The 23798-nt window shown below is 41.5% G+C and overlaps 1 protein-coding gene across 1 annotated transcript in view; it reads right to left on the bottom strand.

Annotated features, from left to right (window-relative positions):
- Positions 1-412: 412 nt before the first annotated feature.
- LOC123999203 (ephrin-B1-like) overlaps positions 413-23798 on the bottom strand; it is a 72392-nt gene continuing 49006 nt past the window's right edge. The window contains exons 3-5 of the mRNA XM_046304735.1: positions 19045-19137; positions 13016-13147; positions 413-4848 (exon numbers count right to left, since the gene is read on the bottom strand). Coding sequence (XP_046160691.1) covers positions 4457-4848; positions 13016-13147; positions 19045-19137 — 617 coding nt within the window. The 3' untranslated portion in view covers positions 413-4456. The remainder of the gene's footprint in view (positions 4849-13015; positions 13148-19044; positions 19138-23798) is intronic.

Here is a 23798-nt window from a genome sequence, read left to right on the forward strand (position 1 = left end):
CTTGACACATTCAAACCAGTGCACCTGGCACCTACTACCATACCTCGTTCAAAAGCACTTAAATTTTACATTTACATTTAAGTCATTTAGCAGACGCTCTTATCCAGAGCGACTTTAAATCTTTTGTCTTTCCTACTCACTCTATGAATGGCACACATACACAATCCATGTCTCAATTGTCTCAAGGCTTTAAAAAAATCATTCTTTAACATATCTCCTCCTCCTCTACGCTGATTGAAGTGTATTTAACAGGTGACATCAATAAGGGATCCTAGCTTTCACCTCGCCAGTCTGTCAGGTGCTCCTAATGTTTTGTACACACACAGTGGTGCCTTGCATAAGACACACATTCTACTGTGCAGGGTCAATGCACCATATGCTATCAGTTTTTCTAATAAAAGACGACACCAGATAAATCCATAGGAAAAATTTATTTATCAATATGCAATATCAGGATTTCAAGCTTGGCTCATGGAATTTCCATTCCATAGTAACTGGTTGTGTTGAACATGGGTTGAAGCTGTTGTGAATGAAAGGCGAAATATATGAACATGGAGCAGATGCAAAAAAAAACAAATTCACTGGGATTGCATACATGTACATTGAAAATAATACTGAATCATGAACAGAAATAAAACAATGACAATAATGACTTACTGAGGGCAGGGAAAGTGAGCAACCAGCCACACTGAACAAGTCATTACTTTTTAAACTGTATTGAGCAGGAAAACCAAACCAAATAATGTAGATATTTTCCTTCTTACTCCAATAGCATGGAGATGTTCACACACTTCAGCTTTCAGGTTGCTAAGCACTGCTGTAATATTTTTCAACTATGCGAGTGGCCTGGCCTCCATACACAGCACAGCAGAGGTGGGCTGAATTTGGCTGTGTGGCTGATAGCTGAGGAAATGTCTGGGGCTTGAGCTGCTTTCTCATTAAAGCGAGCCAGAGATAATATCGTGATAATCTGTGGAGGTCAAGAGAGCGTGTCCATTTCACCTTGAGGGGTGTCGAAGGACTGAAATAGAGCCATGTATGTTGGCCTTATTTATTTCCCAAAGTCGCAAGCTCAGCAGACCTCCTCCAAGCACGATGCTTCTTCTTCACCTTGGATTCTCACGACTAGAGATGGAATTACTGTATCCTTGGTCAGTGAGACCATACAGAGTTCAGGGAAACTTGCACGGAAAGATGCCCGGAATAATGTATTGCTCATCTGACTATTTCTAATCAGCATGGGTAAAACATTTTTTTATTTTTTACCTTTGTAGCATTGTATTATACTCAGACTCATCTTGATCAAAACATCAAGGCATCAAGTATTACTTGGTTGCTCACCATACCCTGTTTTTAAGATCACTAACATATCCATCGATTTTAAGAGGTGACTGTGTCACAGAGAAAATCTATAAAATGTATAGGAGAGTATCTGGCCCTTCTCTAGACTCCCAATCCAGTTCCCCACCCACAAACAGTCTGTGACAGCAAGAATGAAACTGAGGGGAAATAATGTTTCTCATGTTGTATGTATGTGGTGAACAATGATACAATTTTCTTCTTTCCTTGCAAGACCTGGCACTTAAAACACCTGCTCTAAGAGATTTGTGTCTATAAAAAAATCAAGATTTATACAAAATGTCTTTCCAGAAACACACCTATTTACAAAATTCTGCATAAAAAAACACATTATGTTCATAAATGGGTCTCTATTAAATGTAACTTTAAAATGGTACTTTTTCACATATTTACATTATTTTAGGCCACTGTATTACCAAAAATAAAAACAAACAATAAACAAGCAGTAAAGGGACATCACATGTTACTTCTAGGACTACAGGGTATTGTGTTACTGTAAATAATTGAAGATCACACAGTGGTGTACACATTATCCTTAAACCTTGTGAAGATGATCATTGTGTAATAAACTATACCTTTACCCAATGACAAACAACACACAACAATAAAACAATGCTTGTTCAATAGCTAAATAATTAGGATTCTGTTTGTCACCAGTTTGTCATTGACTTAATTTGAGCTTTATTCTTAACACTTTTTTATAAAACGTAGTTACAGTATAATTCAGTTCAGAACAAACAAAATATGTTTACAAAATGTCAAATCATGGTTAGAGTCATATTTGCATATGTTGTAGACATAATTTATTTCTGTAATGTAAGTGATAATGTACAAGACACCGGGAAGGCAAAAGTAAACTTTGAGGCAATTTTTGAGCGATACAATGTTAATTTATCCAAATAGATCCAGACTGAAAAAAAGATTTATATAATGTTTCAAAAGAAGAGTCAATCTGCTCTAACCCTCAAATCAAACAAATATATCAGTCTACAGTCACATCCATCTAAATAACAGTGAATCTGCTCTCTTATCTGAAACAATGCCAACAAACTGGTGGCACATGTCTTGCTCTCGCTGATAAACTTCTTAATAACTTAAAATAATCTCAATGTTATCAACATGAAAAGTATGCCAGAGTAATTCTACTGTAAATACATGGCAGTATCTATCTTGTTTCAAAATAAACACACAGGACTAGACTATGGGACCCACTTAAGTACATGGAGATAAGATATTGAAACAGAAAACATGTGTGATGATTCATGTTGAAAACGATTTGGTACCAGTGTAATCTTGCCCGGTCTTTGAGGAAGCCAGGTGATAGGAATGGTAAATCATTAGTCCTCCTCCTGAAGACACCAGAGATGTTTTAGCGCCATCCCGTTGCGGTTGTAACAAGGGTAAAACTCTTTAGGAATTAAAAAAGCCTTTTTGTGAGTAGAAACAGTTTAAGATAAATATGTACTGTACTGCAATTATGTTTGTACAACAATTTATAATGTAGCAGAATCATTACTTACTTTAAGTGTCCACTCTGTACCTCTCTTGTCTGCGCTGTTTTTTAAATTTCTTTTAAAGGTTTGGTTTTCCCATCATCGCACAGCCGAGGAGAATAGGGATTGGAGCTGGTTGCCAAATTATTTCCATTGTCCTCAAACAAGCTTTTATGGAGATGCACAGCACGTTGGACATTACCTGTATCCCTTCTCATTCTGAGCACACGACTGATCCAGGCACCATGCCTAAGTGGCTATGAATGATTTCAGACTCAAACATGAATGTGGCAAACAATAAAACCATCCTTAGCTACATCCCTAGCATTCCACTGTCTCCGGGAGCAGAACTATCACTACAAATGTCATACCGTTAGGTGAACGCAAATCATTCCCTCCGAAGTCATCCAATTCTTCTGAGAGCACGGCCTTTAGGTGGGAGCAAAAGGCTCTGCTCCTTTGATAACATCTTAATTGCTTCCACACTTTTTCTACTCAAACAAATTTGATCTTGTTATTCTTTTTCACAAAGGGGAAAACTTGGAGTGAAAACCCTCGAGGTCGCTCAGACACAGAAGTGACCTGTCATTTTGAAACATAACCTTTTAGTTTTCTTTAAATTTATTTCAGTCATGATGACCTCTCACCGCAATTGAGTATGAGCTATTTGTCTTTCATTAATTCACATCCAGGGTGAGACATGTTCATTGCTAGTTTTTTCCCACCACAGTTGCATACCTGACTTTGCCTGTTTGGACACGCTTAAAGAAGTATAACAGGAGACACATACTGAACACAATTATGGGACCTACATATGTAAGTGTTCGTTTCTTTTATAAACAGAAAGTGGACAACCTCAAAATAGCCATTAATGACACAGATCCTCCTACATGTGACAAAGTATCAGTAAAGGATACATGAAAAATATTAATATTTACCATAATATAGTATGTTTTAACTAGATATTCAGTAGAAATATTAATATTTACCATAATATAGCATGTATTAACTAGATATTCAGTAGAAAAGAAACACAATGTTGAAGGAGCAGACACTGGTGAAAAGGAAGCTACTGTAGGTGACTGATAAAAAACAATAGCGCAGGTAAAACACATTTGTTGTGAAAGGGAAGTGTATTTTGCTGTCATCACACTGTGCCTTTTTCTGTCTCTGAGCAAACAATGGAGGCTTCATTACAGGAATGGAGCCCATGAGTGACAGCCCTATTGCAGGGTCCTTTGTTTGTGTAGTATACCCTGTTTGCAACTCGTCTCCATTGTCAGAGTGAAGGCTTCTCTACGCCATAGGCTTTACCGTCTTACAGTCTTCTCAGACACACAGTATAGCAAAACTTGGGTGAATTAAATTTTCTAGCTTGAAGCAGGAAGAGAAGACGACACAATCTCTCCAAAAACCTGCCTTTGGCCTATCCGGAAACATGTTTCATGTTTCAACTACTGTATCCAGGACAACCTTCTTTCATTTCTGTTCTTGTGTCACTATTTTGAACATCAAAAGTGTCTTTCAACATCAGACGGACAAGGTAGTAAAAGGTAGTCCAGAATTCTCCCCTACAGCAAAGCATCCTAGACATAGCCGTTGCCTCAGACCTTGTAGTAGATGTTGGCTGGGCTTTGCGCTGGCATCTCTTGGACTATATAAACCGGATGGCCATATTCCCCGCTCACCTTCTCGTAATGGGGGCAGTAGTTGTTTTCTGTAGTCCGTAGCGGGATGATGATGTCACTGGGTTCGGAGCCGGCGTTCCCAGAGCACTTGGGGCTGGCCAGCGTGCTGAGTGACAGAGCGGTGGTCCGCTGCTGGGTGTGCTTACGGTTCCTCTTCTTCAGCTTGATCAGCAGGACGATGAGGATGATGATGATCAGGAGGAAGATGACGCATCCCGCCCCGATGACTGCAAACAGCGCTGGCTTGGAGGCAAAGAAACCCTCTGCTGAGTCGGACGAGTCTGACTTGTTGTCCTGGTTCATGGTGTCTGTTGATGGAAGAAAAAAGGAATCAGTTAGCAGCAGGGAAAGAACGAGCGGTGGTCTGCTTGGCAGACTGTCAGACAAAGCTGTACTGTTGCTGATCATGATAGAGGTGGAACCCTGCAAGTGTGCAAATGGGTTCTCAAAGAGAAAAAAGGCTTCTTCCATTATTTCTCTGAATTGAGTGAGTAACTAGGGGCTTCCTGACTGTGTGGCCTTTGTGAGCATGTGGGGGTGTCAGTTTTAGACAGATGATAGCTCATTTCTTCTTGGCATGCATCTTGAGAGCGAGGGGAGGATTAAACTGTGTATGTTTAGCCATATGTTATAACTCCACATGAGGGGGTAAAGGAAGAGAAACTGTTTAAATGTATATTACCGGCTTGAGGGAAAAGAAAACACCAGTCTCTCATTAGACACAGAGGATGAGGACTGAGTCCAATTAGAGTGGCATGCCTATTTCCTGTGTGGTCCTGAAGCCTCCCTCCCTAACCCTCCCTCCCCTTCTTCACTATTTATACTCCACGGCATCCCAGCTCTGCCTTGCTGGAAGCACAGTTTCCACTGCTGCCTGGGAGCATAGTGTCCACTGCTGCCTGTCTGCCTGGGTGCATAGCTTCCACTGCTGCCTGTCTGTCTGGGAGCATAGCCTCCACTGCTGCCTGTTTGTCTGGGAGCATAGCTTCCGCTGCTGCCTGTCTGCCCGGGAGCATAGCTTCCACTGCTGCCTGTCTGCCTGGGAGCATAGCTTCCACTGCTGCCTGTCTGCCTGGGAGCATGGCTTTGAGGGCTGCCTGCCTGGGAGCATGGCTTCCACTGCTGACTGCCTGCCCAATGCTGCTGCCGCACTGTCAAAGCGGAGGCTGCTAGCTACAGTGCCTTGCAAAAGTATTCATCCCCCTTGCCGTTTTTCCTATTTTGTTGCATTACAACCTGTAATTTAAATGAATTTTTATTTCGATTTTATCTAATGGACATACACAAAAATAGTCCAAATTGGTAAAGTGAAATGAAAAAAATTACTTCTTTAAAAAAAATCTAAAAATTAAAAGGTGGTGAGTGCATATGTATTCACTCCCTTTGATATGAGGCCCCTAAATAATATCTGGTGCAACCAATTACCTTCAGAAGTCACATAATTAGTTAAATAAATTCCACCTGTGTGCAATCTAAGTGTCACATGATCTCAGTATATATACAAATCTGTTCCGAAAGGCCCCAGAGTCTGCAACACCACTAGGCAAGGGGCACCACCAAGCAAGCGGAACCATGAAGACCAAGGAGCTCTCCAAACAGGTCAGGGACAAAGTTGTGGGGAAGTTCAGATCAGGGTTAGGTTATAAAAAATATCTGAAGCTTTGAACATCCCACGGAGCACCATTAAATCCATCATTAAAAATTGGAAGGAGTATGGCACCACAACAAACCTGCCAAGAGAGGGTTGCCCACCAAAACTCACAGACCAGGCAAGGAGGGTATTAATCAGAAAGGCAACAAAGAGACCAAAGATAACCCTGAAGGAGCTGCAAAGCTCCACAGCGGAGATTGGAGTATCTGTCCATAGGACCACTTTAAGCCGTACACTCCACGGAGCTGGGCTTTACAGAAGAGTGACCAAAAAAAGCCATTGCTTAAAGAAAAAAATAATCAAACACATTTGGTGTTCGCCAAAAGGCATGTGGGAGACTCCACAAACATATGGAAGAAGGTACTCTGGTCAGATGAGACAAAAATGTTGCTTTTTGGCCATCAAGGAAAACGCTATGTCTGGCGCAAACCCAACACCTCCCATCACCCCGAGAACACCATCCCCACAATTAAGCATGGTGGTGGCAGCATCATACTGTGGGGATGTTTTTTTTATCTGCAGGGACTGGGAAACTGGTCAGAAATTAAGGAACGATGGATGGTGCTAAATAAAGGTAAATTCTTGAGGGAAACCTGTTACAGTCTTCCAGTGATTTGCTGGAGGTTCACCTTCCAGCAGGACAATGACCCTAAGCATACTGATAAAACAACACTTGAGTGGTTTAAGGGGAATCATTTAAATGTCTTGGAATGGCCTAGTCAAAGCCCAGACCCCAATCCAATTGAGAATCTGTGGTATGACTTAAAGATTGCTGTACACCAGAGGAACCCATCCAACTTGAAGGAGCGGGAGCAGTTTTGCCTTGAAGGATGGGCAAAAATCCCAGTGGCTAGATTTGCCAAGCTTATAGAGGCATACCCCAAGAGACTTGCAGCTGTAATTGCTGCAAAAGGTGGCTCAACAAAGTTCAGATTTTTTGTTTTATTTCTTGTTTGTTTCTTTGCATCTTCAAAGTGGTAGGCATGTTGTGTAAATCGAATGATACAAACCCCCCCCAAAAAAATCAATTTTAATTCCAGGTTGCAAGGCAACAAAATAGGAAAAATGCCAAGGGGGTGAATACTTCCGTAAGCCACTGTATGTTTACACTGGGGATGGAGGGATGGATTCCACAGTGAACCAAATCTCAGCTCTTATTATTTGTTCATTTATTTGGCAGGGTAAGATGACCTTGATGAAAGCGGAAGGAAATCCCATTTCAAAGTTGGCAGATTGAAAACAACAGACTATTGATCGTACATGAGACCATAGAGCCCAATGTGTGTGTTGAAGGCAATGGAAGTCTGTCGGTCCCCACTGCTTTTATTTTCCTGCTTGTCAAAAATATGTTGAGTGAACAAAAGACTAGTTTGTTCTCACTCACATTAATGAAGACCACCTGCCAGTTAATAAGAGGACGTTATCGTGACACGGAACATTGGCTTTCCTCAAGATTGTCTGAATGATTATGAAACACTAGAATTATTCAAATTACTTCTGGGTGAACAAATTTTCACATTTGCACCTAACTGTAGGCCCATGCCAACATTTCAGAATGTTCTGAATAATTTATAGAAATCTATTCTGGCTATCTCTCTACCCAGTTTAATTTAGATGTTGAGCATGAATGACTGTACAGAACGTGTTATTTATCATGTGTTTTCCTCACATTCTACGGAGACCGCTTCTACCTCCAAAGAACTTAATAGCTCAGGAAAAATGTGCATACAAATTAAAGAGGTTTAACCTCTTTGTATTACAGAGAAAACAACATTTTACATTTAAATCGATTGAATGATTGGCAGAGGGGAAGCAGTTTCCCTTGTTAAAAGCATTTTTCTGAATGCTTAGTCCCCTCTTGTACTCCCTGTTCACCCACAACTGTGTGGCCGCACACGACTCCAACACCGTCCATAAGTTTGCTGATGACCAGATGGTGGCAGGGTCTACAGTCAATCACGGATTACAAAAAGAAAACCAGCCCCGTCACAGACCAGGATGTCTTGCTCCCAGGCAGACTAAATAACCTTTTTACCCGCTTTGAAGACGATACAGTGACACTGACACAGCCTGCTACCAAAACATGCGGACTCTCCTTCACTGCAGCCGACGTGAGTAAAACATTTAAACGTGTTAACCCTCGCAAGGCTGCAGGCCCAGACGGCATCCCCAGCCGCGCCCTCAGAACATGCGCAGAGCAGCTGGCTGGTGTGTTTACGGACATATTCAATCAATCCTTATCCCAGTCTGCTGTTCCCACATGCTTCAAGAGGGCCACCATTGTTCCTGTTCCCAAGAAAGCTAAGGTAACTGAGCTAAACGACTACCGCCCCGTAGCACTCACTTACGTCATCATGAAGTGCTTTGAGAGACTAGTCAAGGACCATATCACCTCCACCCTACCTGACACCCTAGACCCACTCCAATTTGCTTACCACCCAAATAGGTCCACAGACGATGCAATCTCAACCACACTGCACACTGCCCTAACCCATCTGGACAAGAGGAATACCTATGTGAGAATGCTGTTCATCGACTACAGATCAGCATTTAACACCATAGTACCCTCCAAACTCGTCATCAAGCTTGAGACCCTGGGTCTCGACACCACCCTGTGCAACTGGGTACTGGACTTCCTGACGGGCCGCCCCCAGGTGGTGAGGGTAGGTAACAACATCTCCACCCCGCTGATCCTCAACACTGGGGCCCCACAAGGGTGCGTTCTGAGCCCTCTCCTGTACTCCCTGTTCACCCACGACTGCGTGGCCACGCACGCCTCCAACTCAATCATCAGGTTTGAGGACGACATTACAGTGGTAGGCTTGATTACCAACAACGACGAGACGGCCTACAGGGAGGAGGTGAGGGCCCTCGGAGTGTGGTGTCAGGAAAATAACCTCACACTCAACGTCAACAAGACTAAGGAGATGATTGTGGACTTCAGGAAACAGCAGAGGGAGCACCCCCCTATCCACATCGATGGGACAGTAGTGGAGAGGGTAGTAAGTTTTAAGTTCCTCGGCGTACACATCACAGACAAACTGAATTGGTCCACCCACACAGACAGCATTGTGAAGAAGGCTCAGCAGCGCCTCTTCAACCTCAGGAAGATGGTGAAATTTGGCTTGTCACCAAAAACACTCACAAACTTCTACAGATGCACAATCGAGAGCATCCTGTCGGCTGTATCACCGCCTGGTACGGCAACCGCTCCGCCCACAACCGTAAGGCTCTCCAGAGGGTAGTGAGGTCTGCACATCGCATCACCGGGGGCAAACTACCTGCCCTCCAGGACACCTACACCACCCGATGTCACAGGAAGGCCATAAAGATCATCAAGGACAACAACCACCCGAGCCACTGCCTGTTCACCCCGCTATCATCCAGAAGGCGAGGTCAGTACAGGTGCATCAAAGCTGGGACCGAGAGACTGAAAAACAGCTTCTATCTCAAGGCCATCAGACTGTTAAACAGCCACCACTAACATTGAGTGGCTGCTGCCAACACACTGCCTCAACTCCAGCCACTTTAATAATGGGAATTGATAGAAATTGATGTAAAATATATCACTAGCCACTTTAAACAATGCTACTTAATATAATGTTTATATACCCTACATTATTCATCTCATATGTATATGTATATACTGTACTCTATCATCTACTGCATCTTTATGTAATACATGTATCACTAGCCACTATGCCACTTTGTTTACATACCCTACATTACTCATCTCATATGTATATACTGTACTCGATACCATCTACTGCATCTTGCCTATGCCGTTCTGTACCATCACTCATTCATATATCTTTATGTACATATTCTTTATCCCTTTACACTTGTGTGTATAAGGTAGTAGTTATGGAATTGTTAGGTTAGATTACTCGTTGGTTATTACTGCATTGTCAGAACTAGAAGCAGAAGCATTACGCTACACTTGCATTAACATCTGCTAACCATGTGTATGTGACAAATACATTTGATTTGATTTGGTAGACACTGATCACCAACAACGATGAGACAGCATATGGGGAGGAAGTCAGTTACCTGGTAGTGTGGTGCCAGGACAACAACCTCTCCCTCAACGTTATCAGGGCAAAGGAGCTGATCGTGGACTACAGGAAATGGAGATCAGAGCACGCCCCCATTCACATCAACGGGGCTGTAGTGGAGAGCTTCAAGTTCCTCAGTGTCCACATATTTAAGAAATTAATATGGTCCACAATCACCAACACAGTCGTGAAGAAGGCATGACAATGCCTCTAACCCCTCAGGAGGCTGAAAAGATTTGGCATGGGCCCTAAGATGCTCAAAAAGGTGTACAGCTACACCATTGAGAGCATCTTGATTGGCTGCATCACCGCTTAGTATGTCAAATGTTTGGCATCTGACCACAAGGGGCTAAAGAGGGTGGTGCAGACAGCCCAGCACATCACTAGGGCCGAGCTCCCTGCAATCCAGGACCTCTATACCAGGCGGTGTCAGAGGAAGGCCGGAAAATTGTCAAAGACCCCAGCCACCCAAGCCATACACTGTTCACTCTGCTACAGCACGGCAAGCGGTACCGGAGCGCCAAGTCTGGAACCAAAAGGCTCCTGTACAGCTTCTACCCCCAAGCCATAAGACTGCTGAACATTTAATCAAATGGCCACCGGACTATTACATTGACCCTTTTTTGCACTGAATCTCTTACACTGAATCTATGCACACACTCACACACTCAGACATTATTACACTGACACTCCAACACACACTACATATGCTCACACCCACACACACACATGCACATTGATGCCACACACACTCACACACACTTTCACATGCTTCACATACAATGCCGCTACTCTGATTATTATCTATCCTGATTGCTTAGTCACTTTTACCCCTACCTACATGTACATATTTCCTCAACTACTTCGTACCCCTGCACATTGACTTGGTACAGGTACTCCTTCAATAGAGCCTCATTATTTATTACTTTACCATTTCTTACTTTTTAACTGTGCAATGTTGGGAATGGACTTGTAAGTAAGCATTTCATGGTAAAGTCTACACCTGTTGTATTTGGTGCATGTGACAAATAAAATTTGATTGGATTTACCTATGATATCTGTGCTCCTCTGTCAAAGCAGGGCGATGCTTCAACACAACAACGGCAAAGCATTGAATATCTCACAGTATCTTTTAACTTTATAGAAGAGGGATAAACCTCCCAAAAGTATCCCTAAATGTTTAAATGATGAAGTATTTGTAAGTTGAAACGTATCATTTTGGTCCTGCTGGCAGCTCTGACAATAAACCCATGCATATTTTGTCTGCTGTCCTGATTGGCTTTGGATCAGTTGTGTGCGTTTGGCCGAGTTCAGCTGTGGAGCTGTGCAGACAGGCATGATAAACCATCGACCTTTATTACATTCCTCTTCACCCGAGGTATGAGAGCTCTCGGGTAAGTCAGACTCAACAGGTTGTTATGGCGGCGCTCTTCTTCCTTCTATGCAGTTAAAGGAATAGGACAGAAACAAAAGTTCAAAGAAACACACATCAAGAAAAATGTCTGCCAAACCTTCACATTGAAAGAAAACCGCACTGTGGGAGACTTGGCAGCTGTCCATGATGTGAGGGAAGGCCACTTTTTCCAGAACATCTGATTTTATTTTGTCCTGCAGCAGAGCCAGAACCCTTGGGCCCAAATGACTTTCTAAACCTATATAAACTTCAGCATTTTCTGCTTCCCCGTAAAAAAATACCATTCTGGTGACTGAAACCCTAGCAAAATAAATACAAATGTATCTATCCAATATGCAGAAATCCTGCACTTTATCTGCGGCTTGATCTCAGCCTAACAGCTAGGATTTTAATTTTTCATTGCCACACTTGAGCACCGTGTCTATCCACATTACTACTCAGCATAATTAAAAAAGTGGTTCAGTGTAACTTTCTCAAACCAAAAGGGAAAAATATAATGTGTGTGTGTGTGTGTGTGTGTGTGTGTGTGTGTGTGTGTGTGTGTGTGTGTGTGTGTGTGTGTGTGTGTGTGTGTGTGTGTGTGTGTGTGTGTGTGTGTGTGTGTGTGTGTGTGTGTGTGTGTGTGTGTGTGTGTGTGTGTGTGTGTGTGTGTGTGTGTGTAAAGGGACAAAATATTTGACCAACTGGGGACATTTTGTTAGTCCCCACAAGGTCAAATGTTATTTCTAGTGGGTTTAGGGTTAAGGTTAGAATTAGTGTTAAGCTTAGAATTGTGGTCCTTCTGTAGCTCAGTTGGTAGAGCATGGCGCTTGTAACGCCAGGGTAGTGGGTTCGATCCCCGGGACCACCCATACGTAGAATGTATGCACACATGACTGTAAGTCGCTTTGGATAAAAGCGTCTGCTAAATGGCATATATTAATTAGGGTTAGGTGCTAGGGTTAGGTGCTAGGGTTAGGTTAAAGGTTAGGGTTAAGGTTAGGCTTTGGGGTTAGGGAAAATAGGATTTTGAATGGGACTGAATTGGGTTTCCCCACAAGTTTAGTAATACAATACTGTGTGTGTGTGTGTGTGTGTGTGTGTGTGTGTGTGTGTGTGTGTGTGTGTGTGTGTGTGTGTGTGTGTGTGTGTGTGTGTGTGTGTGTGTGTGTGTGTGTGTGTGTGGTGGAGCATTGTACAGAGAACAATGGTTTCACAGAGTGGGATACAGTATTGGAAGCAAAACCATGACCATTTGGCATTGAAGGTTACAGTCAGATCTCGAACACTGATAATAAGGACTAGAGCACAAAACCAGGAAACGGGGGTCATACTGTGGCAAATACTCCTTTTCCCACAAGTCTGAGCATCCTCACCTTTGTTGCCCGGCTCCACGGCCCCACCACTGCCCCCCTTCTTATTTGGTTTGGTGGTTGTCTCCTTCACAACGTTTTCCTCTTGGCTGGGCTTCTCTGTTATCACTGGGTCCGGTACAACTGTGTTCGGGTCTGCAATTTGGACGAAGAACGTTAACACAGTTAGATTCCAATGTGAATATTGTAAATGCTGTTGGTCCTTTTAGAATCATGTTCCAAAAAAGATTTGAAATGGGACGTGGAATGGGAGCCATAGTAATCAGTTCCTTTGACCCCAATTTTATGTCCTAATTAAAGCCAATGCATATAAAGTCTGAGGCATGCATGACAGTGTCTGCTATAACCTGACAAATGTAACACTTTACTTGACACATAGCTTCATAACACGTTATGACACGATCATAACCATGTCATAATATATCATAACAGCTGACAACCTGTTATAATGTGGTCATAACACTGTCACGACACATATTTAGACCTATTGTGACACACAGTATATTGTGTTATTTTATGGCTGGTTATGACACCTACATAAGAGTGTCAAAACCAAAAAAACTATCACACAAGGCAAAATATTCCATTACACCATAGCCTACGTGTCAACTGTATATTTATGTTTGTTTTTTACCCCAATGCTCTGTTGCTGATGACTGGGATGAATGCAGGAGCAGATTTCAGGAGCAGGACAAGACACCCTCTTTTTGACTGATATAATGGCATGCATGTGATAGGCCTATCTGGCTTATAAGATTATATTGCTCATAATGCTTCTTGAAACTGTCAAAAAGTGTATTTTCTTAGTCCAAGTAAAGTGGCACAGGATGGTCATAATGCTTCTTGAAAGTGTCAAAGAGTGTATTTTCTTAGTCCAAGTAAAGTGACACAGGATGGTCATAATGTTTCTTGAAAGTGTCATAAAGTGTATTTTCTTAGTCCAAGTAAAGTGACACAGGATGGTCATAATGTTTCTTGAAAGTGTCATAGAGTGTATTTTCTTAGTCCAAGTAAAGTGACACAGGATGGTCATAATGTTTCTTGAAAGTGTCATAGAGTGTATTTTCTTAGTCCAAGTAAAGTGACACAGGATGGTCATAATGTTTCTTGAAAGTGTCATAAAGTGTATTTTCTTAGTCCAAGTAAAGTGACACAGGATGGTCATAATGCTTCTTGAAAGTGTCATAAAGTGTATTTTCTTAGTCCAAGTAAAGTGACACAGGATGGTCATAATGCTTCTTGAAAGTGTCATAAAGTGTATTTTCTTAGTCCAAGTAAAGTGACACAGGATGGTCATAATGCTTCTTGAAAGTGTCATAAAGTGTATTTTCTTAGTCCAAGTAAAGTGACACAGGATGGTCATAATGCTTCTTGAAAGTGTCATAAAGTGTATTTTCTTAGTCCAAGTAAAGTGACACAGGATGGTCATAATGCTTCTTGAAAGTGTCATAAAGTGTATTTTCTTAGTCCAAATAAAGTGACAAAGGATGGTCATAATGCTTCTTGAAAGTGTCATAAAGTGTATTTTCTACAAGTTATTTAAAATATGATGGGAAAAAAACATGACTGTAAAGAATTCATTACAAACAAAGGATTTTATAAACAAACTTTTGAACAAAAAGAAACTTCTTAGCAGGGAAAACAATTATCTGACTAAATAATTTGAATAAATGTAGGTCTCATAACCAGCCATAAAATAATGTAATATACTGTATGTCACCACACGTGTAAATATGGGTCATGACAGTGTTATGACCATATTATGACATGATATGTCAGGTTATGTCAGCTGTTGTGACATATTATGACATGGTTATGAGTGGTGTCAAGTAAAGTGTTTCCCTTTTTGCATTGTTCCCCTGAGTGCCATCAATGTAGAAGCATAAGGGGAGTAGTCTGAATACACTGGCATTAAGGGAGATTTCATCCACTGGAAAATCATTGAAGTGTACATGGGAGGCTGTTGGTAGGAGTGAAAGGAGGACAGGCTCATTGTAATGGCTGGAATGGAGTACATGGAACAGAGTCAATACAATAAATAGAACATAGTGTCTATATGCTTGATGTGTTTGTTTCCGTTCCATTTATTCCATTCTAGTCTTTACAATCAGACTTTAAAATGTCATCTGGAAAACTATGTTTTATACTAGATTGATAGTAAATGTACCAATTATATGACAAGGGAACAACAGTCCCAACTTTTTCATTGTCAATAATTCCATTTTGCCCATATTCTTGATGAAGAATGTTAGGCTCTCTAGCTTGAGACCACAAAAATCAACCACATCTGTGAAATAGCACTGCTAATAACTACCTTGAAAATACTGTGATTGAAAAAACATAGTTTAGAGGTTAAATTATAAACAAATATAGATTCATTATAATTTCTACACACTTTCTACCTGGTTTTAGTCGCTACGCATTCAAAACCTAATTTGGGTCGATACCCACCAGTTGAGAATCACTGATCGAAATGGCACCCTCAGTTTTCTCAGTTTGATTACAGTTAAAATAACTATTGTGCCAGAAGCATTGGTGGTGTGATGTCTGCTACTGCTGACTGCTGGTTCAAATCAAATCAAATTGTATTTGTCACATACACATGGTTAGCAGATGTTAATGCGAGTGTAGCGAAATGCTTGTGCTTCTAGTTCCGACAATGCAGTAATAACCAACAAGTAATCTAACTAACAATTCCAAAACTACTGTCTTGTACACAGTGTAAGGGGATAAAGAATATGTACATAAAGATATATGAATGAGTGATGGTACAGAGCAGCATAGGCAAGATACAGTAGATGGTATCGAGTACAGTATATACATATGAGATGAGTATGTAAACAAAGTGGCATAGTTAAAGTGGCTAGTGATACATGTATTACATAAGGATGCAGTCGATGATATAGAGTACAGTATATACGAATGCATATGAGATGAATAATGTAGGGTATGTAAACATTATATAAGGTAGCATTGTTTAAAGTGGCTAGTGATATATTTACATAATTTCCCATCAATTGATGATCTTTGATGATCTTTATGGCCTTCCTGTAACATCGGGTGGTGTAGGTGTCCTGGAGGTCAGGTAGTTTGCCCCCGGTGATGCGCTGTGCAGACCTCACTACCCTCTGGAGAGCCTTACGGTTGTGGGCGGAGCAGTTGCCGTACCAGGCGGTGATACAGCCCACCAGGATGCTCTCGATTGTGCATCTGTAGAAGTTTGTGAGTGCTTTTGGTGACAAGCCAAATTTCTTCAGCCTCCTGAGGTTGAAGAGGCGCTGCTGCGCCTTCTTCACTATGCTGTCTGTGTGGGTGGACCAATTCAGTTTGTCTGTGATGTGTATGCCGAGGAACTTAAAACTTGCTACCCTCTCCACTACTGTTCCATCGATGTGGATAGGGGGGTGTTCCCTCTGTTGTTTCCTGAAGTCCACAATCATCTCCTTAGTTTTGTTGACGTTGAGTGTGAGGTTATTTTCCTGACACCACACTCCGAGGGCCCTCACCTCCTCCCTGTAGGCCGTCTCGTCGTGGTTGGTAATCAAGCCTACCACTGTTGTGTCGTCCGCAAACTTGATGATTGAGTTGGAGGCGTGCGTGGCCACGCAGTCGTGGGTGAACAGGGAGTACAGTGTGCAGCACAACATATGGGGCTGTCAACAACAACTGAAGAATCTCCACCCCCAAAACAATATCACACATCTTAAAATGACAGCCTGTTTAAAAAATACATGTCACATCCATAGCTATAAATAACAAAGTGGTCAATTCAGCAGTTTCAAACATCGACAGGCCTTGCTCTAGCTCATTATACTAACATTGTAAAAGCTTTGGTTAGAGATGAGAGAGAGGCCATCAAAGCCATCAGCCTCCATTTAAACTAACTAGCATTCGGTGCCACACCATCTAATTTCATGGGTTAATTGACATCTGATAATTACATAAAATTCAATGTTCACACACAAATCAATAAATTAAATCTCAGTGTGCAGTAATACAAGCGGGACTCAGTATGAGGAAGTGCATCAGCTGATCAGCTGATTCTGCATCAGCTGATTCTGACACAGGCTGTTACATGGAAAAGTCTAAACTTTTGACATTACAAATGGTTAAGGTAAGGGTTAAAGTTAGGGTTAGGTAAGATATATGGTTAGGGTTAAGGTTGGGTTTATGGTTTAGGGTAGGGACGTCTCAAGGATTCCGGATAGCACTAACTGTCGTTACATATTCAGATATTAGTCATATTCTTCTCCAATCATGGACATTTTGATTAACAAATGCATTTTGTTAGAGACAAAGTTCTCTCCATGAAAAAGATATGCATACCATCATTTTTTATTTTTACCAAGGGATTAGTACTGTGCTGTATATCATCTTCTAATAATATGTTGTTTTGTTCATTGTTTTGTGTGTTGTTTACAATCATACTTTAGTGACAGTTGTCCTGGATGAGTCAGTGTAATAAAAACAAAGGAGCGATACTATTTCCTCATTACTTCATTGTATGTGATTTGTTTCTCTGTGTCCACATTATTTGTGGCAATAGAGTTTCTATGAGTCACTGGTTGAAAATAAGACCCAATCCTTCAGCAAACACACAGCTGAATGTACTATGACCTAGGGTCGGTAACGTCATTGCTCCAAATCATAAAGAAATAAACCGTTGCATTCCAACCGTAACAGCCTGCACAAGACAGCAATGTTAATGACATAGCCTATATAATCTTTTGACTGTTTCCTAGCTCATATCATAGTGGTTACCGTGTATTAAACACAGCTTTACGCAAACAAGTCTTGAGGAAGACAAAAGGAATGTCAAACCAATGATGATAATTATTATCTCAAGTCAGCTATAAAAAATAATCCCCAGCCTATGCCTTAACAGCCCATATGTGTAGAATCAGAGTCTTATCGGCGGACCCTCTCTTTGTGGTTTGTTTGTTTTGGATGTGACGGGGACTAGGGCAGGGTTTTAGACCGACCTTGACACTCCTAGCCAGACGCCAGACCCAGATGAGTGGGCCAATATACCAGTGAGGGGTTAAGGAGAGGGAGAGTGCACGTGATGATTGATGGTATCTATATGGGGACCCCCGTTTTTTTCTCCAATGGTCTCATCTGTTTTACACGGCTGATAGTGCATGCGGTATATGTCTTTATTCCTTCATCACGTTGATTTCTGCTGAAATGGTTTGTGTTGGCCTCGTAATACACTGTCAGTGTGGTAATGTATTGAGACAAATGCGTATACATGTTGCACAGTGTTATTTATAAAAGCTAGTGGGGGCATGCCTTGGCAGATTAGACAGCCCACATCACATCAATGTAGAATGCCTGGGAACTCTTGCCCCACTTATCTCAATGCATTGACATTCTGTTAAGGAGCACTCGGAGGCTGCTGCCTCATTTGGATAACAATGTCAACACTTATTTGAGTTTGTGACACTGTGTGAGAGACGAGGTTTAAATATGTTAAAGAGAGTGACAGTGTGTGAGAAACCTGGACTCTTCAGGCAAAGCAATCTCATTCATGTTAGACCGACAGGCTGTCTAAGTAATAGGACAACAGGTAGCCTGTAACATGCTCTCTGAGAATGTCCTGAATATTTTCCACAGCTTTCATTTTCTCATTGTGTGAGTGAGTTCTTTTGGTATGTGTGAGAAAGTCTTCAATGTGTCTCTGTCTGTATTTGCACAAGAGCTTTTCTTTATTTTCATCTTTCCCTTCTCAAAAAAGAAAAGTAAAGAATGGAGTGAAATGTGATGTCTGAGGCCCTTATTTTATGAGAGATGAAGTCACTAGACGACTCTCCACACACTGTGAGTAGCAGAGCGGAGTAGCCCACTGTAAAAAACAATGTCTGGTTGTCTGGCTATATGAACAATAGTTAATTAAATGCTCTTCGTAATGACATTCCTCGTACAAAGCTTTCATTATCACTCATCCATAGTTATATCCTGACTGGCTCTATTGTGACTGCCTTTTACTCTTTTTCTGGTGTTCCAGCCAGTCCACAGAGACGCTTACTTACCCTGGCCCACTTTCATGACGATCTTCATAGAGAGGGTGTTGCAGACCCCTCCTTCCCTGTTCTCCAGGCCCTCTAGGGTCCCATTGGAAGTGGCTGTGATGACAGACAGGAAACAGCATTGGAACATAAATAATAATTACAGACACTCAGAATTAATGTACAGCTTGATTGTTCATTCATGAAGAGATCTCTATAAATCTATATATATGGCTATATCACCGCACACTGATGGATGCAATTATTTAATAGATCATTCTAAAAACTAGACAATGGTTGCTGTCCATGCCTCATAAGATATCATCTAACCACTTGTGCTGAGAAAACACTTTTCTAACCCCATAATGTAGATACAGGTATAAACCTGTTGATGCTTACAACAGGTTTTCATCTTTTAACTGCACACTGGTAATGTCCGCTTGGGTTGTAGTTTGAGCAGTACATAAATACAAGGCTCTTTATACATTCTTCTTGTGTGCGCTGCGTATATCTGTACACGAGGAAGGAAATGGATGATGAAAATGGATGATGAAAAGCCCTTGAGTGGGCTCTCATCTTACTAAGACATGGCTGTGATAGTAATCTGATCCCAGGGGAATGTGGTGCTTTCAAAACACTGCTGAAATCATACATGTGGAGAGAGGAAGGTGTACACACTGCACAGTTCAACATTTTTACGTGTGGTAATCACATTTTTACCCACCTTCCCCCCCTGACTCTCTACCCCTCCTCTCCAAAGCTTAAAGAGGTTTTTGTTCTTTCCTTTTTGCTGAAGAAATGTACCAAACATTTGGCAAGGCAAGTTATGCCAGAAGCAATTATGGCGAGCTGCAAATGCCAGGGGCTTAGCTTTCTCTTTCGGCATGCCCTGTAATTAGAGACTGGGTGGCACAGTGGCCTGCAGCCCTTATCTCGGAGGGGCTTTCCTTCAAATCAATACCCACTGAGGGAAGCTGAGGAGGCCAGGGGAAAGGGGAAGCCAATAGGGTCTCTGTCTCCCTGTGTTGCTCCTGTCAGCTCTGCTTCCCAAGGACTTAAGTCACAGAAACGGGGCGCAATTGGAACTCTCTAGTCTGAGTTGGGACAGAAAAGACCAAGGAGTGTGAATATGGATCGGGTTCTGGATAATTCTCTCAGCCCATAGATACAAGGGGGCGGTTTCCATGCCAGTGAAAGCCGGTGCCCCGCCCTGCCCTGTTTGATTCTTTTCAGACCTGCTCCGTGGGTATTTTCACCTTCAGAAACCTCCGCTTTTTCCTCCATCTGCTCCATTCTCCTCCTCACAAGGCACTAAAGGAACGGCCACCTTATTAGCTGGTCCAGATTCCCCCCTCATTAAGAGTCATGAATGAGTTGCCATGTAGGAGAGTGTTTGACTAATAAGGTCCCTCTCCAGGAGAATCAAAGCCCCTCTCAGTGGAGCCCAGGCACAATGGCGGTGGGCCGGTGAGAATGGGGCATGTGGCACTGCTCCAGCAGAGGTATCCCACCACACCACTGGCTCAAATCACCAACTGCTCAACAACACAGAATGGGAGGCCTGTGAACCCGATTTCTCTCTTTCTTTCCCACATTTAGTTTTTCATTCTTCAAGGATGCAATTAGAAGACAGAGGACAAACCAAACTGGGTTCATTACAAACATTTTGGATTAGCAAATCATTCTTATGGCGTAGCCAGATAGAACAAAAGGAGAATGAGTTATTTTGTTTTACAGGCAAAGCTTAAAAGGAGCTTACATTGACGCCAATGTACTAATGAGACCCTGAATATATTGGCAGAAACATTATAATGGAAAGGCAGAAACATTATAATGGAAACTGATTCATTAAGGTATGGAGCTTGAGAGGTATAGTGAGAAGACAATCTCATTGACTATTGGCCCATGCAGGGATTAAACGTGGAACCTAGCCTTATCAATCTACATGCCTTGACCTTAGCTGATTACATTACCTGCCTGTCTCCTTCACATTTCATGCTCTATCATGCAGGGTAATTTCTGTTACTCTCTTTCACTACTACTACCAATTGAGACCTCTCCATCAGCCGAGAGAGGCCCCAGCAAACTAATGTCGGCTTTAAATAAAAGTGACAAGCTAACCTTGAATGGTTTGATGGAGCAAGAGAAGAAAACCCCTAGACAATTCATTCGTCTTTTCTGATTGCATTGACCACGAAATAGACTCAGCATGTTTCTCAGAAACCAACTGTTTCAGACATCCTATAGTTGTCCTGTATTCCACAAATAGAACTCTTCACTTGATAGGTCAACTTTTAAATAAGGTTCAGTGGGAATTCTGTCATCGAACATGTGGGATTGTCTTGTTAGGTTTAGAGCACTCATGAAGTGGGAACGGATGTGTTAGAAACAGGAGCAATCAATAGCTTACAGCAATTAACCTGAAGAACAAATTGTGTTTTAGTTTACAGAATGGATCCTTAACACTCTGTTAGTGGAAGGTTGAGGCGGTGAGTGGAAGAGAGCTCTGCTGCCTTGAATGATGTCACAACTATTAAGATGCATAGGCCTGGGAGAGGTGCCAGGCTCCGACCGAGTCATCATGCACAGTGTGAGTATGCCACCGTGCCCGCGAGAAGCAGGGCAGAGAGACAGACAAGACAACTCTATCCATCAAGGCCTCCAAATATTGCCCACTCTGCTGCCCATCAGAGGAACACTTTGTTAGATTCTAGGAAAGGAAATCACGGCATCACTGAGGAAGGATAAGGGAATTATATAACATGCATTGCAGTTGTCTGCTATTGTTGCAAACACTGTATACTGTTGTTCACCATTGCAATGAGGAAACAATTAGTTGGTTCAAGGACAACCTTTGAACTGAGAAAACATCATTTAACACAGGATATGAAGCAGGGTGTGGTCATCAGCAGTCCCATCTCTTCCACAGCTGCTGAAACTGACTTCTGTTTTCAAGTGAACTATGGGGTCACGTTTCACAACTTATGGGGCTCTGAGATGTTGGAAAGATATCTCTGTCTTGCAACAACACCGTTCTCTATGATTCACCTTCAGCAAAGCTACTGCTCTCGTGCAATGAAACAGAGTCTGGAAAAATAGTAATAAGGACAGTAATAAGGACAATACTCAAACTCGTCCGTTTTGGGGATACTAGGAAAATGTAGTCGTTTGTCCCTAACTGTATTGTAGTGTACCAAAAACATATTGAGGACGAACAGATGAACAGATTAGTTTAGGGACTGGGGACACGTCTTGCCTGACAGCCTGTAGACAAAAATATCCCTTCTTATCCAATAGATCAATGATTTAAGTTTATTAAAACACCTCTTCTCTGTTATCTGTAACATTACTAAACTGCTGGTATTTTACTACCTCAAATTATCAGGACAAATGTTTATTTATATGCACAGAATGTGGATCAAATAGTGCATAGTCCAGATCTGAGAATTATTTCAATTCTACTATTATAGCTTGTTCAATTCCATTTAGTGAGCTAATGCAAGAGTACAAAAAAGACAGAAAAACCTTTGGTTAGTGAAACTGAAAATAGCATTTGTATGGTATCAGAATATAAATGTATGTTTACATGACTGAGATGGGACCCTTCGTTAATATATGGCGCTGAAGGTTAAAAAAATGAGTTAGGAAAGGGTGGGGTAAACTGAGCAATTTTTTAAACATTCAGCATCACTCCGTCACGTGAAATATATCCCAAAATATCCAAATATATTTCAGGATGTTGTGTATCCCTTGAAATAATCAGAATTTGGGTAAATATTACAGTTTTGAAAACAAAGCTTGTCCAAAAAAAATTGGTCTCTTGGCACAACTTCCCCTGAGTTAAGCCACCTACAAATGTCTGTACTGAATGAAATATTACCACTACCTTTTAAAAATCATGTCTATCTTTATTTCCCGAACGCAGATGAACACAATCACATTAGCATAGTTAATGGTTGAATCAATTTCACTAATTAATTATCATTTACACAGTGTCACTTCTTCTTTTGTCTTAGTATGTCTCTATTTAGAAAAACAAAATCCTTGACAATAATTATTACTCTCCTCTGACTGAGCATTTTTGCCCATTGTCACTTTCACCACTAAAGGGCGATCTGTCAATTTCTAGGGTTCTGTACTGTAGTTGTTGACTGTTTTTGTGATCGCCAGGTACTGTAGCTAGCAGTTCTCTGCTGTTAGCAACCAATGGCTAGCAGTTTCTTACTGGCGATAAAAACAGAGGATCGCAATCATTTTTGTTGAGTCATTACTGAATTTATGTAACACATCAAAAACATTAAACCTCGTAAACAATTAATGGTAATTCACAGTAACTTCGTAACCAATTAATTTAGACACAGCGTTTATTTGAAAGATATGTTTATTTGCTGAAATGTGTGCCGTTGCCCAGCTATTAAAAATGACAGGCATCTATTTGAGACTGTGTTTAATAGTTTTACGGTATATTAGGCCACACAGGGGGCGGCAGCGTAGCCTAGTGGATAGAGCATTGGACTAGTAACCAAAAGGTTGCAAGATCAAATCCCCGAGCTGACAAGGTACAAATCTGTAGTTCTGCCCCTGAACAATGCAGTTAACCCACTGTTCATTGAAAATAAGAATTTGTTCTTAACTGACTTGCCTATTAGTAAAATAAAATGAAAACAGCTACAAGGATGCACTTTCATGCTAGGTTTAGGACCTCATATTGAAGCTTATAGAGACCCCAACTGATGTATAACACAATCTAAAAATGATCTACTTTGGTTTAGATAGAA

Source organism: Oncorhynchus gorbuscha, linkage group LG16 (genome assembly GCF_021184085.1).
Source record: "Oncorhynchus gorbuscha isolate QuinsamMale2020 ecotype Even-year linkage group LG16, OgorEven_v1.0, whole genome shotgun sequence".
In the NCBI taxonomy this organism is placed as follows: domain Eukaryota; kingdom Metazoa; phylum Chordata; class Actinopteri; order Salmoniformes; family Salmonidae; genus Oncorhynchus; species Oncorhynchus gorbuscha.